Raw genomic sequence first — 20,164 nt, 5'->3', positions numbered from 1 at the left:
AAAGGGGGTTGGATCAATTCCTGGAGGAGAAGGCTATCCAGGGCTACTAGCCCTGATGGTTGTATGCTACCTCCAGGAAGCCTGTGTGCACCAGTTGCTGGGGAACATGGGTGGGAGGGTGCTGTTGCACCGTGTCCTGCTTGTGGGTCCCTGGCCAACGGCTGGTTGGCCACTGCGTGAACAGAGTGCTGGACTCGATGGACCATGTTTCTCGCCTGCCCAAGGGCCTCTACTTCCCTTGCTCGGCTTCGTCCATTCTCTTCCGCTGCCCCTTACGCCTGGAACGCTCTTCCAGAACATTTGAGAACTACAAGTTCAATCGCAGCTTTTAAAGCTCAGCTAAAAACTTTTCTTTTTCCTAAAGCTTTTAAAACTTGATTTTGTTCTGACTTTATACTGTTAGTTTTACCCTACCCTGTGCCTGTTTGGTGCATTCTCTTCCCCTCCTTATTGTTTTATTATGATTTTATTAGAATGTAAGCCTATGCGGCAGGGTCTTGCTATTTGCTGTTTTACTCTGTACAGCACCATGTACATTGAGGGTGCTATATAAATAAATTAATAATAATAATAATAATAATAATAATAATAATAATAATGATCCAGCAGGGCTCTTCTGATGTTCTTATGTAATCAGATTGCAGAAGGGGAACAGGAAGAAATTCTGGCAAGTGGACACTCCTCCGCCCTCCATCCCATCCCCAAATAAACCCGCATGCACCAAGCTTTCTCCGGGTCTCTCACCCAGTTCACTAGGCAACCCCACATTTTCTGTGGATGATGGGCACGCGTGTAACGGAAGGAGCTGCTTCGTTGGGGCAATCTTACACACGCTTCCTCGGAAGCAAGTCCCGTCCCCGGAGTTCAACGGGGCTGACTCCCGGGCAAGTAGGGCTGCAGCCTTGATCCGGATTCCTGTGTGTCCCTCGCGTTTAGCGGCTCAGGCGTGCCCCTTTCCCTCCCCCTCCTGCTTTACCACCACCACCACCACCCCACCCCGAGACAACGTTATCCTTTCGACCTCTCTGTGCCTTTCAGGCTTTCAGATCGGCTTCTCTTTCCCGGGCGCCGGACTCATTTGTAACTGCTGGGAGAGCTAAAAGGACAAAGAATGAATCTATTAACCTCTGTTTCCCCCCCCCCCCCCGCCCCAAAGACTGGGCTGGCACGCGGCCATTCTCTTCCTCCTCTCCGTCTCTCCTTCTTCTCCTCCTCCTCCGCCTTTTCCCCCTTTCTTCTTTTCATGCCGGGTTTTCTCCCACTTTGGTCCCGTAATCAAGGCCAAGAAACGAAGGGTTTCAATTCAACGGAGGTGAATTAAGGCGGCCCGGGGAACAGAGCCACGCGATTCCGGGCCCGGTCCATGTAGTGCCAGTGGTTCTCCAGCGTCTTCTCCTGATCTTTCAAACCGGAGAGGCGGGGGATCGAACCGGAGGCCTTCCATATGCAAACCAAGTGCCGCCCCGCCCCTCTGGCTTAAAGTGAACTTGGGGGGGGGTTCGTGATTCTAACCCCTCCTACTGAGATATGAGACGATCAAGAGGCCCACTGAGCCTTCAGTGACCCCTCTTCACACCTGAAGGGAGTGCGAATGCGAGGATCTGTCCTCTGCGCTTCATTAGCCTAGCAGCGCAAGGCAGTTCATAGAATAGCAGAGTTGGAAGGGTCCTATAAGGCCATCTAGTCCAACCCCCTGCTCAATGCAGTTGACTATCAACTGCATGGACGGTTTCCCGGGTGCCTGACGGGCTTTTACAAGACTCTTCCTTCAGGGAGGGTCCTCATGATGAAACTTTTGCCGTGTGGCTGCTCTGGCAGTCCGTCTCTCAATTCCTCTCAGCTCCACCTGCTTGACCCTGCCGCAGACTGGGATCTGTCCGTTCCGATGCTCCCTCCGCCTCCGACTAAGACTGAGTTCCCAGGGATGGGGAAGAGAGGGAAGACGACCTCTGAACCTGGGCCTCCTGTTCGATAAGCTCCCGGGAAGATTCCTCTTGAGAGTCTTGGAGAATTTCCGTCCCTGCTCCCTGTATCATTTGGCCTTCTTCTACTTCAGCCTCCAAGTCCCATTCAGAAACTAAACCAAGGAGCCCGGGCCTCACCCTGAGACCTGGGAAGCTGCATTACAGGGAATTGGACCATGGTCCATGTCATTCTGCCCCCACCTTCCTCAACCTGGTGCCCTCCAGATGAGGCCAGGAGAGTTGTAGTTAGCTTTATTTAGAACTCATTTGGAATGTCAGAATCTGCAAGCGTATCTCGGTCAGAGTTCTCTGGGAAAGAATTGAAGGAGTAATTTCACTCCCCTGCCTTGATCTTGGCACTGTTATACTTCCCTGGGAAACCTCGTAGAATCATCGAATCACAGAATAGCAGAGTTGGAAGGGGGCCTACAAGCCATCGAGTCCAACCCCCTGCTCAATGCAGGAATCCACCCTAAAGCATCCCTGTCAGGTGGCTGTCCAGCTGCCTCTTGAAGGCCTCTAGTGTGGGAGAGCCCACAACCTCCCTAGGTAACTGGTTCCATTGTCGTACTGCTCTAACAGTCAGGACGTTTTTCCTAATGTCCAGCTGGAATCTGGCTTCCTGAACTTGGTGCTCAAGTTAAAGGAAGCCAGATTCCGGTTGGACATCAGGAAAAACGTCCTGATGGTTAGAGCAGTACAACAATGGAACCCATGACCTAGGGAGGTGGTGGGCTCTCCCCCCCTAGAGGCCTTCAAGAGGCAGCTGGGCAGCTATCGGTCAGGGATGCTTTAGGGTGGATTCCTGCATTGAGCAGGGGGTTGGACTGGATGGCCTTAGAGGCCCCTTCCAACTCTGTGATTCTATGGTTCCATGACCAGTATAAGTCCGCTTCCGATGTCCTAACATGCCCATGAACATTTTTCTGGTGGAGCGCACCACCCATTTCCCTGTTTTATACTCACCAGTAACGCAGTTGGAGGCGCGGTGTTGGGGGGCGCACCATCGCGGTCGGCGCACCGGTGCCTGCCCTTCCCCCAGCCCGTTTCTGGCGTCGTCGGGACATGTCAACCTTCGGGAGGAGCGTCCTCCGATCTCATCTCCAATCTGATCACGCCTCCGGCCGCAGTTGTTTTAATTAAACTCCGAGGAATTCTGCACAATGCGCCACAAGATTAACATTTTTGTTTAATTAGAAACACTCAGTAATAATAGTTGTCGCCAAGCTTTCCCTAACAGTCCGCCTCCCCCTCTTACCAACCCAATCTCTCTCTCTCTCTCTCTCTCTCTCTCTCTCTCTCTCTCTCTCTCTCTCTCTCTCCTGAACATATACTATACACCCCGCCTGTCAAGAGAAGCTGTTCTATCTCTTGGCACATTAATTAGTTTGTGAAATTAACAAGCGCCGGTTCAGGCCAGGAAGGGGCGGCGTTGGACAGGCAGTCAACGGAGACGTTGGAAGCTTTGGTGGATGATGTCACCTCCGACCAATCAAATGCAAGACGTTGCCTTGTTCAAAAATGAAATGCAATAACCTGCGTTTTGGGTTGAGCGGGCGTTTGAAATAAAGGCATCGAAAATTGTCAACGGTCCGGGAACAGAAGGATTTCTCACCGTCTCTCCCCTCTCTCTCTCTCTCTCATACTGGATCCTGTTTTGTTTTGTATAAGACCTTCTAAACCAGCCTTCATCCCGATGGATTCCAGGGGATGGGCGAAAGGTAAACCAGCAAACGAATGAAAAGGAATTGCGGAAAGGATTCCATAAAAACGCCACCGTACGCGCTATAAAATAGAGAGGCGGCAAACTCTTAAAACAGCAAGAGAGAGAAAAGTGAGGCAGCAGCCAGAGTAGACCCACAAATGGGAGAGAAACGTTTTAACATGCTGAAACGGAGATTTTATATGTAAATAAAAAATAAAAGCAAAATAAAAGTATAGCTTAAAATGCTTGGTACATATGACGGGAAATGACGATAATCTTATATACGTAATGTGCGTGCGTGTGTGTGTGTGTTTTCCCGTTTTCACGATGTATTTTCTGTTGTGTTTGTTGATATTCACAATAAAAGAATTGCCTGGGGCAAATCTACACAGAGTACTGAAGGCGCTTGAATGCGCCCCCAGCGTGCCCCCAAAGCAATGGGGTAGATACCGCCCTGGAAGAGATGGAGGAAGAGGCGGAGGAGGCTGGGGAATCCAGCCGCGTTCTTGCCGCCGCCGCCGCCCACCACCCTGCCGCCCGGGTCGGAGAGCTCGGCGGAAGAAGACGGGGCGAAGAGCGGAAGAAGCTCTCCGACCCGGCTGGCTTTTTCGCCGGCAGCAGGTGGGCGTCGGCAAGGACGCGACCGGATTCCCCAGCCTCCTCCTCCTCCGCCTCTTCCTCCGTCTGTTCCAGGGCGGTATCTACACAATCACTTTGGGGGAGCACTGGGGGCGCATGCAAGCGGCTTCAGTACTCTGTGTAGATCCGCTCTCGGTCAAATTATTATTATTATTATTATTATTATTATTATTATTATTACTATTAAATAATGATGATGATGATTACTAATAATTATGTCAGGTATAAATCTGAGCAAGGCTGTGAGGCCTTGCAAGTTGTGCTTCGATTTAATTAGAACTAGTTTGGAATGCCAGAATCCGTGCCGGCTGATCTCTGTCAGAGCTCTCACTCCCTGTTTCGACCTTGAAGCTGTAAGGCTTCCCTGGGAACTTTTGAATGTTAGAAAGGGGGGGGGGGCTTTGTTGAAGGAGTCACTCAGATTGTAGGGTCAACTTGGTGGACTGAACCATGCCTCCCTGTTTGGACGCGGGTGTGTTTTATGGGCCAGAGCCCCTGTCTGTCAAGTGGTTCCGAATAATCCCACGCCTCCCTTGATAAGCTGGAGCAAAGACGAGGGCGCTTTGCTAGAATCATCTTTCCGCTCACGGCCTGAAATCCCTCCCTGTTTGCATCCATCACCGTTCGGGATTTTGAAAGCGCTCTGCATATGGATGCTCTTCTATTTGGACTTTGGATTACTAAGGACCGTGCCATGGAAAGTACTGTGAGGCTTTTCATAAACTTGAACTCGCATTTGCTGTAGATTGTGTGTTTGTGGTCAGCTCAGCGTAGCAGCAGTCTGTGATTGAACGTCAAGATTCCTCTACCGACTCAGGTAGCGGGGAGTTCCCAGGGCTGAAGTACAAGCACAGGACTCCTTGCGTCTGAGGTTTTACCTTCCCTGTGATTGTGTGTGCTATCAACTGCTCAGTGTAAGGGTATACTGGGGTTGATTTTTGTTGTTGGACTTTTTCTCTGCATTCTCAGGTGGCAGGGAGTTCCCTCTGCTACCTGAGATTTATACCCACCCCGTGATCTTGTTTAGGCTTTGGCCGTGTTCCCTGAGTTACCAATGTGTGGCTGCGTTTGGACTAGCTCCCTTGGAACGGTTTGTTAAGTCTTCCGAGAATTCCCCCATTGTGATTGCCTGAAGGATCGCATCACGAATCTTTCTCCTCCCTTGGTTGGGTTTGAAACGCATTTTTGGAACCGTTGAGATGGCAACTGGGAAACCAGGTTGTTATTATAGCGAGTAGCATTTTGTTATTATAGCGAGTTGTTATTATAGTGAGTAGCATATTATAGCGTCAAAAGCTTTCTGACCATCGATCAGCTTTAAGTATTTCTGAAGTGTGTAACCATTACACTTTTCATTGTGTCATTTCCCCGAATAAAAGAAGTCTCACACTGTCCTGTGTCAGTTTGCCAGCACGTGTGAATGCTGGAGGGAACGAAACACGATGATGATGGTGATAATGATGATGATAATTCAATCTCATCAAATAACCTACGCCATACTGTACATACTCACCCAAAACAAATGTACGTCACAAAATATACTGGGACAGAACAATTCATACGGACAACACAATACTTTGCAATTGACCAGTCATAACAGTTATAGACCAAAAAAAAGGAAAAACGCACCTCATCGACATAGCAATATCTAATTACAAAAATGTTGTGGGAAAGGAAGAGGAAGAGAGAGGAAAATATACACAACTGGCTATGGAGGTTAAAGAACTATGGCAACAGGAAAAATGTTACAATTATTCCATTTGCCCCATCAGTCACCAGCATCACATTAAAAAAAATGCCTTTCCTCTCATTTGTTCTGGCTTTCTAGTCGCTCAGTTTTGTTGGACTAACCAAACTCTCTAACAGTTTGAGAGAAAGTGTTTCCTTCCGGTTGGATGGCTTTAAAAGGGGGGTGGATAAATTCCGGAAGGAGAAGGCTATCAATGGCTACTAGCCCTGATGGCTATGTGCTACCTCCAATATCTGAGGCAGTAAGCCTGTGTGCACTAGTTGCTGTGGAACATGGGTGGGAGGGTGCTGTTGCACTGTGTCCTGCTTTGTTGGCCCCTGATCCACAGCTGGTTGGCCACTGTGTGAACAGAGCGCTGGGCCAGATGGACCCTTGGTCTGATCCAGCAGGGCACTTCGTATGTTCTTAGGCCTGGGAGTTGTACTTCCCATGTGTCCCAGGGGCTGTATGGAATTTCCCAGGTCTCACGGATTTCCTTATAAAGATGACACTACTGAAGTGTGACAATACAAGGTTATCTTCAGACCGAACCTTTTGAGGCCCCTTCCAACTCTGCTATTATATGATTCTATGAAATACTTGAAAGGTTGTCACACAGAGGAGGGCCAGGATCTCTTCTCGATCCTCCCAGAGTGCAGGACACGGAATAACAGGCTCAAGTTAAAGGAAGCCAGATTCCAGCTGGACATCAGGAAAAACTTCCTGACTGTTAGAGCAGTACGACAACAGAATCAGTGACCTAGGGAGGTTGTGGGCTCTCCCACACTAGAGGCCTTCAAGAGGCAGCTGGACAACCATCTGTCAGGGATGCTTCAAGGTGGATTCCTGCATTGAGCAGGGGGTTGAACTCGATGGCCTTGTAGGCCCCTTCCAACTCTGCTATTCTATGATTCTATGACTTCTAAAGGCTCCACAGGTTCTAACCTCTCTTGTTTTTGTTGTATGATTTTGAACAGAAGACCAGTTGCCTCCTGGCTTCCCAGTCATTGACATGGGACCCCAGCTGAAGGTGGTAGAACGTACACGGACCGCTACCATGCTGTGCGCGGCTAGCGGTAACCCTGATCCGGAGATCACGTGGTTTAAAGACTTCTTGCCTGTCGACCCCAGTGCTAGCAACGGAAGGATAAAGCAACTGAGATCAGGTAAGGCGGGAAACCTCTCAGCGCCGAGCCTGTTCGGATATTTGCAGGCCGTGAAATATTTGTGTGTGCGTGTGGATTTGGCTAATGGAGCGAGTGCCTCCTTCTCTCTCCAGATCTGCCTTTGCAAAGCTGACCCTGCTGTCTTTGAAATGCACGCTTCTTCTGGCTAAAGCTAGGCGCTTTTCAGAAGCCATTTGTTAAGACGTGCATACGTTGGGAAAGGGTGTTAACCGTTGGTAATTCGTGCAACTTTGCCCCAACTCTGGTTTAACACCCAGTCGTTTCTGAATTCCCTTTACTGTTGGGAATGTTAAAGGGATGTTAATCCCAACATTAACATCCCTTTTTCTGTGTATCAGTAGCCATTTAGAACTTGTGGCGAAGACTGATATAATGTATACAAAGACTGATGTAATATATCAAAGATGGGTGAATACCAATGTAAACCTGCGTTCCTTCTGTCTTCGTAATCTGTATGACAGATTATCATTATCATTATTATTTTTACTACTACTACATTTATATCTCATCTTTTTCTTTCTGCGAGGAACCCAAGGTGGCTTACATGATCTTCCTTTCCATTTTATTGGATCTCCCAAGTTCTAGTCCAACACTCTAACAACTACGCCACACTTTAAACCCGGTGTTTCTCCAGTGTAGCTACTATCAAATCAAAGACTTATCTCATGAGCCACCTTGAGAAGGTTTTGTACCCTAAAAGGCGGCCTAAAAATACTTCAAATGGGCTAGCCTGTCTTCCCTTTCTCAACTTCTTTCTTTCATTTTCAAGTGCCGTGTGTGCATTTATATTGGTAACAGCCGGACTTTATTGCTTCTCTGTCCCAGGATCCTAGATGTGTCTTGATACCTGCCTCACCTAGCAGTGACGTGTCAGCAGTTTCCATCTTGAAACGCCCATGGACACAACAATTCCCCCCCCCCGTTCTCTTTAGCTCCACCCATCACTAGAATACACCCCCCTCTCCGAGAGCAGACCTGAAATTGAATTAGAAATGCTTTAAATAATTTATATTAATGAATGAATTAACTAGCAATGAGCAAAGCCCCTGTCCGCCACCCCCTGCCCCCCAAAGTTGCATGGATTACCAACTGCCAGACAACTTTCCGCTGTGCAACACACCCTCGAAGAGGGACTCTCTTTCAGAAGGTTTATTAGTGGTGCCGGAATGGTGCTAGCAGTGCAGGAAAACCAATTTCCCAGAGGTTCGGTTTTCTGCGGCGCAATTCCGTTGTCCGGTTAGGAAGAACCAAGAAAGCACGCGATTGCATACTCTGGGTATGCATCAAGTGAGTAAACGTTCGTCTCGACACCGCTGCAGGAGGGACACACCTCCGCTGCAGACCAGAACTGGTTTAACACTCATTCGCTCTTCCCCCCAGGGAACCCTGGGAACTGTAGTTTGGGGACGGAACCTCTAATCGCGTTCTGAGCACTGTCATCAGACTGCAGTTCCCAGGATCCTTTGGGAGGGGAAGTCTGTAACCGTGAAACAATGCACGGGGTCACGACACTCCATCCCCAGAATCTGTTTGCAGTACCGGGGCGGAATCCTGAAAGAGATGGAACTGCATGGGTGCATCTTAGCATGTGCACTTCACCAGGCCCAGTGGCATGGCTTCTGGGCTGCCTTTAAGCCCGGTGTTTCTCTCTTTGGAAAATAAAAGCTCTGGAACACCTAGAATCTCAACTTGGAAAGGTTTCAGCCCGCATCACAGACCAGACAGCGGTTTTAAGGGGACCTCATCCTTTGCAACGAACTGCAGTTCTCTGCGATTACTTCCATCTGCCCTTTCACCTGTCCTTCAGCTATTGAGTTACTGCTTTTGATTCTGTGATGGCTTTGCGTTCATTGTTCTTCCTTGGGTGATGTGTTTTAGTTCCCCCACTCCCAGTTCTGTGTATCAGTGTATGTCTCTGTCTTGTGTGCCTGTCCGTCAGTGTATTTCTCAAAGTATTTCGATAGCTACTTATTCCAACACTGAAATTGCCTCCATCTTTCTTTTATATAACTCCAAAAAAAAGAAAAGAAAAGAAGATATAATATTATAACCATATAATAGTGATCTAGCGGCCATTTTAATTTCCCATAATGCCCCAGTGTTGCTCTTGGGGCATTGTGGGGAAATAAAAAAGCAGTCACTGTCCCGTCCCCTTAAACTGATAATTTTGGGTCTGCTTTAGTGACATTCGAGCCTCGTGTGGCGCAGAGCGGTAAAGCAGCAGTTTCTGCAGCCGAAACTCTCCCCACGGCCTGAGTTCGATCCCAGCGGAAGCTGGTTTCAGGCAGCCGGCTCGGGTCGACTCAGCCTTCCATCCTCCCGAGGTCGGTAAAATGAGTTAGCTGGGGGAAAGGGAATCACGGCCGGGGAAGGCAACGGCGAACCACCCCGCTATAAGGCCTGCCAAGAAAACGTCAGCGAAAGCTGGCGTCCCTCCAAGAGTCAGTAATGACTCAGTGCTTGCACGAGAGGTTCCTTTCCTTTCCTTCTAGTGACATTTCCCAAAATGGCGGCGAGAATGCAGACTCACTTTGAACGAGAAAATAGGCACACTTTGACGACCAAGCAAGGGAGAAACGAAAGGCCCGCTTGCATTTCAGAACAGAAATTCATTCCTGCGCTGTTTGGCCCTACAGTGTGAGAAGCCTCTGTTGGCCACAGGGTTGGACAGGGGACGTTTTAGTATCTCTTAAACCAAATATGTCCAAAATTGTGCCATGGGGGAACTGTTAGTGTCAGTAAAGAGACGGAGAGAGAGAGAGAGAAATGGATGTTACATAATCCAAGTATCACGTGAGCCTGAAGTATCCACTTTTAGAGAACACTCCCTGTTGTATCTCTCCGTGAGTATCCGCCCTATGCTTGCCTCCTCCCAGATCAGTGACTCATATAAACATACGTGAATTCAGCTCCTCTGATGGCAGGGCAATTAATCCCCACACATTTTCTCATGCTCTCCAAGTAGACATTTTCAGAGGTAAGCGTGTGATACCTGTTTATCAAGTTTGGCCATCAGTATCTAAATGTCTGTATATAATAACCTGTGTCTCTGAAGTCTATGGTGTTGTGATGTGCGTGTGTCTGTGCGTCTCTGTGTGTGTGCATCGTTTTAATTTTCTTTTATATAGTAACTGGTTTATAACAACGTTCTCCCTTATTTATTTTTCTTTTCTGTTTCCTTTTAATTTTGTTACACTCAGATACCTTTGGTAAGTGTGGTCTTCCACTTAAATAAATCAATTCTTTAAAATAAAAAGACATCAAATAAATCCAAACCTGCTATTTTCCAGATGTTGCCCGCCCCTGCCTCCTCCCGTCCTTTAAACTAATTCCTTCTTAACTGCTTTTTCCCCAACAGGCATGTGGCTGGTCTCTTTTACTAACGCCTTTTTCAGTAGGGATATTCCGCCCGTTTTGATCCATTTCACATACGGGATTTTTTCAGGCTTCCAAAAACAGCAACAATTTTCAGCGTATCGAATCTTAACGCCCGTTCTAAGCAAACCGATGGGCAAACGTCCCAACATTGGATAAATCCTGCCATTTAAAAGCAAAAAAAAACACAGGCGTTTGTCCTGGAATCCCCCCACCGCAAAAAATATTTTGGTACCCTATGTCTTCTTTTCATTTTTCATCTACAAACTGAATAGAGGTTTGGAGTTTCACATCTAATTTGTGTGTGTTAGAAATTTTCCCGAAATAAGATTTGGCTGGCTGTGGAAAGATGGGGCCTGGGTATTTTATTGAAGGGCGAGGCATATAACCTTCAAATAATATGGAGTGTGGGACAAAGCAAAGGAGAATTTCATAGGTACTCTCAGCCAGTCAGCCGTATTGGGGTACAGGGCTTTGGATCACAGGGATATGGTGGGTAGGTGAGAACGTATTTTATTTAATTATTGTTATTTATTGCATTTATATACTGCCCCATAGCTGAAGCTGTCTGGGCGATTTACAAAATTAAAACACAGAACATTAAAAACAAATATACCCAATTTAAAAGCATAAAAAGGAGTTTACATGCAAGATCTATCTATTTTGGGTCAATTAAAAATGCAACATATGTTGTTAAATGCCTGGGAGAGAAACCAGGCTTGACCTGGTGCTGAAAAGATAACAATGTTGGTGCCAAGCGGGCCTCGTTGGGGAGATCATTCCATAATTCAGGGGCCACCACAGAAAAGGCCCTCTCTACCTTGTTGCCATCCTCCGAGCTTCCCTCGGAGTAGGCACGCGGAGAGATGTTGCGCGTAGTGCACGGGGAGGTACGTAAGAAACTGCTTTGCCCAGGGCAAGGATACACCTGTTGGACTTCAGCCTGTCACTCTGCTTTTTTTGCTTTTTGGGCGGTGGTGAAACCTAGGAATGAGGAGGGAAATGGAATTTATAGGATTCTAGATGAATCTGTGTTTTACAATCCTGGATGCACACCTCTGGATTCCTGCTGATCCCTTGAAAAGCAAGGAATCCGGGGGGGGGGGGGGGAAACAGGCTCACACGCTTGCACACACACACACTACTCTGCACACACCCGTTTACGCTTCCCTGCCTTGTGTTTTTTTTCAAGGAGGGGTATTTTCAAGCTGGTATTGATAGCTGCCGGATATGGATTTAAATCAGCCGTCCTCAACTGAGTGCCATCGAGGCGCGTTGGACTACGCATCCGGAGGGCCCCTGGCTGAGGAAGGCTGATTATAAACGTCAAGTTTGGCCCGTATTTGCTTGCGAGGTGCGCAATGCATTGTCCTCCTTAGAGCGCCATTCGGCGTTCTCCGGCGCACTCCCTGCGCCGTTTTTCCGGGCGCTTTGCAACATGTGCCCTATTTTGGAGCCGGGCTGCTTGTTTTGGGGGTGATCCCCAAAAAACTCTCACACGCACACGCACACGCTTCCAAGAGGACGGCACTAGCGGATGCCTGATGAGGGACCATCTTCCCGTCGTTGCCATGGAGAGGAGGCCGAGGCTTATCTCTCTGGCCACGCGGGGCGTTAATTCCATCGCCACGGCTCAGCCCGCGGATCTGGTTCTGAATTTCAGGGAGACGCAAAAGGAGGCGTAACGAGCAGGCCCCTGAGCAAGTGCAGAGTGCTTTGACGCCGCCGTCCCCCATCCCTTGCCTTTTGTGCAGGTTGGGGTGCGCCGTGTCCGTGTATCTCCCCCCCCCCAAAGATTGGCGGAAGGATTTGATTTGCCCTTGTTCCCAAACAAGGAAAAAGAAATAGGGATGGTTTTCTTTTGACTGGAACGCTTGGGAGTCAATTCCACGCGTAGAGAATTGGGGCGTCCCAAACTTTGGAAGATCAAGCTCTTTCTGGATTCCCTGATAATTTCGGGGGGAAGTATAAATTCGTTCTGCAGTCGAATTTTCTTTTCTTTTTGCTGCTCCCTCTCCTTTGCAAAAATAAATACAAAAATCTAAAGACTAGAGCTTCTTAGATGTGAAACTCCAACTCGGGGGGGGGGGCGTGAAATCTACCATCTGTGTCTACAAGCCTATTTGCATCCGAACCCCATTTTTTCCCCCTAGACACCCCAGTTTGGTTAGCTCCAAGTCAAGGAACAATCCTATGCATGTTTAAGCAGAAAAAAAAGTCCTACAACTCCCAGCAACCCCCAGGCTGGGAGATGTTTGGAGTTAGAGGACATTTTTCTACAACTCTATATCTCTTTTCTCCATCTCCCAACCAACTCTGCTGGCTAGGGGATGCTGGGAATTGTAGGACTTTTCCTGCCTAAACTTGCATAGGATTGCACACTTCGCCTTGGTAGCACCCAGATAGGATTCCCGGAATGCAGCCTCAAGGCCGATGTGGATCGATCATTTCAAAAATAAGAACAGTTTTTTTTTTAAAAAAAAAAACCGTTTATGACGACTGCAAATAAAATGCTGCCTGCCAAATTTAAAAAGTGGTGGCAAAATCCGGAGCTGACTCCGCTTTCTGACCAGAGAGATGTCCAGGTGCCGCCTAGGGCAAAAACATGTTAAAATGACAACATCTTGACCTGGGGTCTGAAGGCAGTGGGGGCAATTTTTTACCCTCCCCGCACGAAGCGGAAGGGCAGATTCGGCCACCCCACGTTTTTTACCTGCTCAACAACCCTGCGAGGTAGGCAATGTTGAGAGATGGCGACCGCCCCGACATCACTCAGTGGCATTTGCGGCTGCGTGGGGATTTTTAAGCTGGATCCTAGGCCTCATCTACACTATGCAGGATATTGCAGTATGAAAGCGGTATATAAAAGGCAGGAGCCGCACCAAGCAGGATATAGCGGTATGAAAGTGGTATATGGTGTATGTCAGTGGGCCCCAAGAGTTGTCCGTGCACTTCAATACCGCTATAAAGCCGTAGTGTGGCTCCTGCCTCTGCTTTCATACCACTTTCATAGTGGAATATCCTGCTTGGTGTAGATGAGGCCCATGTCTAGGGGTACACTATGGAAAGGAGGACAGGGCTCCTGCAGCTTTAACAGTTATGATGAAGAGGGGATTTCACCAGCTGCTGCATGCGTACAAAGGACACCTGCTGAAATCCCCTCTTCATCACAACCGTTAAAGCTGCAGGAGCTATACTAAGAGTGACAAGAAGGCAGGGCTCCTGCAGCTTTAACAGTTATGATGAAGAGGGGATTTCAGCAGCTGCTGCATGCATGCAAAGGACACCTGCTGAAATCCCCTCTTCATCACAACAGTTAAAGCTGCAGGAGCTATACTAAGAGTGACAAGAAGGCTGCTTTAACAGTTATGATGAAGAGGGGATTTCACCAGCTGCTGCATGCGTACAAAGGACACCTGCTGAAATCCCCTCTTCATCACAACAGTTAAAGCTGCAGGAGCTATTCTAAGAGTGACAAGAAGGCAGGGCTCCTGCAGCTTTAACAGTTATGATGAAGAGGGGATTTCAGCAGCTGCTGCATGCATGCAAAGGACACCTGCTGAAATCCCCTCTTCATCACAACAGTTAAAGCTGCAGGAGCTATACTAAGAGTGACAAGAAGGCAGCTTTAACAGTTATGATGAAGAGGGGATTTCACCAGCTGCTGCATGCGTACAAAGGACACCTGCTGAAATCCCCTCTTCATCACAACAGTTAAAGCTGCAGGAGCTATACTAAGAGTGACAAGAAGGCAGGGCTCCTGCAGCTTTAACAGTTATGATGAAGAGGGGATTTCAGCAGCTGCTGCATGCATGCAAAGGACACCTGCTGAAATCCCCTCTTCATCACAACAGTTAAAGCTGCAGGAGCTATACTAAGAGTGACAAGAAGGCAGCTTTAACAGTTATGATGAAGAGGGGATTTCACCAGCTGCTGCATGCGTACAAAGGACACCTGCTGAAATCCCCTCTTCATCACAACAGTTAAAGCTGCAGGAGCTATACTAAGAGTGACAAGAAGGCAGGGCTCCTGCAGCTTTAACAGTTATGATGAAGAGGGGATTTCAGCAGCTGCTGCATGCATGCAAAGGACACCTGCTGAAATCCCCTCTTCATCACAACAGTTAAAGCTGCAGGAGCTATACTAAGAGTGACAAGAAGGCAGCTTTAACAGTTATGATGAAGAGGGGATTTCATCAGCTGCTGCATGCGTACAAAGGACACCTGCTGAAATTCCCTTTTCTACACAACTGTTAATAAAGATACAGGAGCCCTGCCCTCCTTTCCATAGGGTCACCCTATCCTAGTCCAGCAGTGTAACACAGCCTTTCCCGATCATGGTGCCCTCCTGGTGTTTTGGGATACAGCCCCATCATTCCCTGCCATCTGGAAGCTAGCGGACGCTGTAGCCCAAACTATTTGAACGGCAGCCCGTCAGGAAGGGTTGCTCTAGCCGCTGCACCTCGCTGCTTCGGTCAGGAGGCCTAGCCGTCTTCTGAAGAATCACAAACGTCCATTACAAGCAGTTCCGGGCATTTTGGAAGAGGGTGGTTTTTTGGGTTTTTTTGCCCAGATTGCAAAAAATGTGAAGGATTAACCCAGCGGCTCCTGACCCCATTAGACCTGCCCGGACATCCCATTAGTCACCTGGGTCTTCCAGCCCCAGTGGAGTTGCATTAAATTGCTGGCAACAACGAAGTCAGGAAATGCAGTCCCGGGGGCTACCTTCATCCTTTCCCCAAACGCGCCCGGTTTGTGTCACAGATGGCAGATTTTTTTTTTATGATTCTGATTCTGATTCCACTCTGAATTTTGTTCGAGGCAGAAGGATACGTCCGAGGCTGTTCTATTTCCACTGAATAAACCCTCTGCTCCTTTCCTTCCTCTTCCTCGCTCCCTCTCTCTTGCTGTCTTTTAAATCCCTCCCCAGCTGCATCTCGGCAGAGGCTCGCCCAAAATTAACGCTCCCCTTCTTTCCTTTCCTTTCCCCCGACTTCTTTCCGAATTCTCTCCTCCGACAAGCTAACTAGCCCTGCTTTGATTAACCTTAACTAGCTAGCTACCTTAACTAGAAGCTAACACCTTTCCTTAAATGACATCTGTGACCTTTCCTTTAACTAGAAGCCTAGCCTAACTAGATTTTTAACCAGCTTTAACCACATAACACTTGCCCCCCCTCTTCCCCCACAACTGACCATGACTAATAACGAATAATAACTAGGTTGATTCGTTTTACCCCTTTATCCTGAAAACGGCGTAGTTCATGCAGCGTGGAGGGGAGGCGGAAAGGAAGGGATTAAATAAACCAACAAAACGAGGGCGGGGTTGTCTTTAGGTTGGGGGCAAAGAGCTGGACGGAAGGAGTGCTACGATACAGCCCTTCCTCTGCCACAGACTTTGCCCGGTGACCGTTGTCAAGTCACTTAGCCGGGGCATGTTAAAGCGATATTTGGAAATTCCACAAAGACGTCCGTACCGTGTCCTGCCCCTTGCGCTGTTTTCAGGATTGGGGTAAAAGCCCTAGAAAACTCTATATAAGATATATTTCTGGACTGAGATTGCAGCAAATGCTTGGAAAGCCGATGGGGGAAAAGATCCTGGCCTTAATTAATCTTACAAGGAAGATGCCTTCCGGGCTGCTTTCTACCCCGAGGAAGGCGGCGTTGAATCGATTTCGGGTGGGAGGGGCAGTGGGGACAGCGCCAGATTTAATTTCAGACAGGGCCGTCCTATGGACTGAGCATGCCTCTGGGCATGTACAGAGTGCCTTCCTGTCACTCTGAGCAACACACTGCCAATGTACAGGTTAGCGGCCTTAAAACAGGGTAGAACGTTTGTCCGAATAAAAGGGTTCTCCCCATCACCTGCTTCTTATACCTGATCCTTCTCCAGGGTTCCAGATAAGGGCCTTTCTTTGCTCTACCTGGAGACGCCGGGGACCAGACGTGCTCTGCCCCTCTCCCCATTCACACCAGAGTACAGGAACCAGAGGTGATGCTAGGAACTGAAAAGATGTGATGATTTAAAAAGACTTTCTAAGACTGATTTAAGTTTCACAGGAGGCCAAGCCAAGCCATTGCATTTTCTCGTTCAAATCAGTTCTTCCGTTAATTTGTCCCTTGGCCCAGAGCCACGCAAACCAAGGCGTTTTCCTCCCTCAGCTGTGTTGCCACGCGGGGAAATACGCAGGGGTGTTGCAGCATGTCAGAAGCGGGGAGTTAGCCCTTCTCTCCCCCTCGCATGGCAATTACACGGAGGAAGAAACTTTTTATTGGCGTCAGTAGACACTCGGGGCTCTGTGAAATAGATCCCCCGAGGGCCCAGACCTAACAACGCCCGTGATGGGGACGCATTCTTTCTGCGCTGGCTAATGGCATCCACGGTTCTTTGGCCCACTTCCTGACTGGCCAGGGTTAATAGAATCATAGAATAGCAGAGTTGGAAGGGGCCTCTAAGGCCATCTAGTCCAACCCCCTGCTCAATGCAGGAATCCACCCTAAAGCATCCCTGACAGATGGTTGTCCAATATAGGAATATTGTCCAATATAGGAATATTGGCCATGAGGGCACCATGTTCCCTCATCCTTTTCCTGGCTTCAGTGACGTCCCGAAATAGCAAGTTCACAGCGGTGCTAGCCAGGAATAATCTTCCTTCTCTTTGGGGTTCCTTTTCCCCCATTGGCGAGTCCTGAAATCTCCCGGGTTTTTTCCCCCACTTGTTTTTCACTCCTGTTCTTTTTTGTGTTCTTTTTCTGTGTTTTTGTTTCTTCCTTTTTCCTTTTCCTTACAGAAGGTACTCCGATCCGAGGTAAGAGAAATTCCGCACACAGACCTGTTCCACACACAAGCGCGGGCTTCCCCCCACCCCTTCCTAAACGCTGCGTTTTGCCTCTTGATTATAACCAGTTCTTGTTGCGTGTAGTTCTGTGGTTCTTTAAACTTGAAGTTACGTCAACATTTCACTGTTGTGGGTATTTCCCCCTGTCCCATTCCCTCTGTCTCCTGTGTCTCTTTTTCCTCCAACCCCTATTTATTTTCTTCCGTCAGTTCTGTCTTTCAATACATGTATACTTCTTCTTTATTCTCCTTTCTTCTTCCTGGAGCCTCTGGGACCGGGCGGGGTGGGTGGGTGGGAGAGATTTCCTGAGTCCTTTACACATGTGCAGCTTATGATGTAGGTGTAAAAGGGCTGAGGTTCATTTCTGCTGATCTGTGTGTAGATTCCCGAAAAAAAGCAATCCCAAAAAGCAATCCTGACTTCCTCACGTTCAGTTAAGGGGGCGGGTTTTAATTTCACCCCAAACTGCGGTCTAGAACATGCAGAGTCGGGAACTTGAATGAAACCACACTTGCGTTTTTCTGGCGCGCAAAAGAAGACGAAGAGGAAATTGGTTGGTGCTGAAATCGCGTAAGAAAAGCCCTGTGGAGTCAGACCAAAGCCCCAGGTCGTCCAGTGTCGTCTTTCCCATATATAGAGATGTCTGAAACGGAATGAAATGAGTCTGGATGTCTTGCTCTAATGGAAGCCCACAACAAAGGTGCAAAAAGAACACCTTTCCCATGTCCCTTGTCTTTAGTAATCCGAAGTAGACCATCCCTGTGCGTGGAGGTTCCATTTTGCGATCAAAATAGTCTTGCTGAAGGAGATCCCTTGCTGGATCAGACTAAAGGCCTATCTAGTCCAGGATCCTTCTCCCAAAAGTCAACAAGATGCCCTCTGGGATTCCCACAGGCAGGACATGAGGGCAAACGCGCACTCCTCATGTGCCCCAGGTCCTGGAATTCGGAGGTGGAGCGTGGGGAGGCGTGAAGCCGTAGTTTCAATTCATTTTTGATCAGGATTTACCCACTTTGCACCAATCAGCACTTGGAGTCTGTAGATTTTTCCAAGCTTGCAGTGTGATTCACGGACCCCACCTCCCAAATGTGTCTGACAACATGAGCACATTTGGAAAATGCGCATTTTTTAAAAAAGTATACTTTTTAAAAACGTGCACCAGCACGCTTTTCTCTCTGCGAGAAGAGCCGGTACGTTTCAAAGATGCATGCCGCTGATACATACATTTGGGGGGGGTGGGAATACGCCTGAGAATATGCGAAAATGAAGATTGCTGATATGGGCATGAGATGAAATGAGCTTCACCATGGAAATTGCTTGTATACACATTATATAGAGATGTCTGAAACGGAATGAAATGAGTCCGGATGTCTTGTAATCTGGGTGTCAGGCAAATTCCGTGGACGTGCGGCTTTGAAAGAAAAAAATCTGAAATTTGTGTAAATAAATTTATTTATGTAAATAAATTCATAGGCAAAACTGCAGTCTATTTATTTCATTTATTTATTAAAATGTTTGTATCCCGCCCTGTATCACTAGGATCTCAGGGTGGCATGCAGATAAAATCAGAGCAATGTAAAACAATGAATATAGACAGCTAAAAATGTATTAACAGACTAAAACCAGTAGAAAAGTTTAAAAGCAATAAGGACAATTATTATTATTATTATTATTATTTATTTATATAGCACCATCAATGTACATGGTGCTGTACAGAGTAAAACAGTAAATAGCGAGACCCTGCCGCATAGGCTTACATTCTAATAAAATCATAATAAAACAATAAGGAGGGGAAGAGAATGCAAACAGGCACAGGGTAGGGTGAAACTAACAGTATAAAGTCAGAACAAAATCAAGTTTTAAACGATTAAAACCATGCGCAGCCTTGGAGAATTTTAGCTTTCAGAGGCTTTAATAAAAAGCCATGCTTTAACTTGGCGCCGAAATGAAGAATGTTTTAGGTGATTAACAAGTGTAAATTCTGTAAATTGCTACGTAAATAGTTCCGTAACCTGCTGCGAATTTATTTACGTAATTTTCTGAAGGGGGGGGCATGGCTGAATTTGAGAGTTTGCGAATGACGGACCTCAAAACTGCACCCAATCCATGGCGCTCATGCAGAAGAGATTAAATGCAATCGGATCATCCCCCCGCACATGGCCTAGTAGAGTATCTCTGAATGTGGAGGTCTCCTGTTGAGTAGCCGTTGATGAGCTAGAGAACCAATAAAGAACTCTCTCGTCCTCGGCAGTTCGGAAACCTCTCGAGACGTGCGATATCATTGATGTGTGTAAGGCCGGTCCGATTGAGGAGGAAGCAACGAGAGTTGACGGGTTTTTAAGACTTGGTGGAGGCCTCTTGGTCCCTCCTGGGTCACCTGACTGCCACTGAGCTGGTAGCTGCAATACTGGCCTCCGGCCACCTGTGGCAGCATAAGAAACAGCAGCCTCCCAGTTCAGAAGCAGGTTGGGTGTGCCTCTGCGTGCCAGTTACCGGGAGTCCAAGCAACAGCCGAGGACTGTTCCCTTCACGCCTTGCCAGTGGGCTTCTCAGGGGCATGTGACCAGCCACCATTTTGAAATCCGTTCCTGGACAAGGTGGACCTTTGGTCTGATCCGCCAGGGACTCCGCTGAAGTGGAACCTTCAGTCCCAAGATCATTCTACTTCGGATTGCTAAATGCTGGGGTCAAGGAGCGCGGGAGGGCGCTTGCCTTCACGTCAGCAGAG

At 47.9% G+C, this 20,164-nt stretch overlaps 1 protein-coding gene across 1 annotated transcript in view; it reads left to right on the top strand.

Annotated features, from left to right (window-relative positions):
- Positions 1-20,164, top strand: part of PTPRS (protein tyrosine phosphatase receptor type S) — a 219,968-nt gene that overhangs the window by 75,457 nt on the left and 124,347 nt on the right. Inside the window, exon 5 of the mRNA XM_063147033.1 lies at positions 7,015-7,203. Within this exon, the coding sequence (XP_063003103.1) occupies positions 7,015-7,203 (189 nt within the window). The remainder of the gene's footprint in view (positions 1-7,014; positions 7,204-20,164) is intronic.

Source organism: Elgaria multicarinata, chromosome 23, assembly GCF_023053635.1.
Source record: "Elgaria multicarinata webbii isolate HBS135686 ecotype San Diego chromosome 23, rElgMul1.1.pri, whole genome shotgun sequence".
NCBI classification, from domain to species: domain Eukaryota; kingdom Metazoa; phylum Chordata; class Lepidosauria; order Squamata; family Anguidae; genus Elgaria; species Elgaria multicarinata.
The sequence above is the reverse complement of the archived record's forward strand: the minus strand, read 5'-3'. Positions and strand labels throughout refer to the sequence as shown.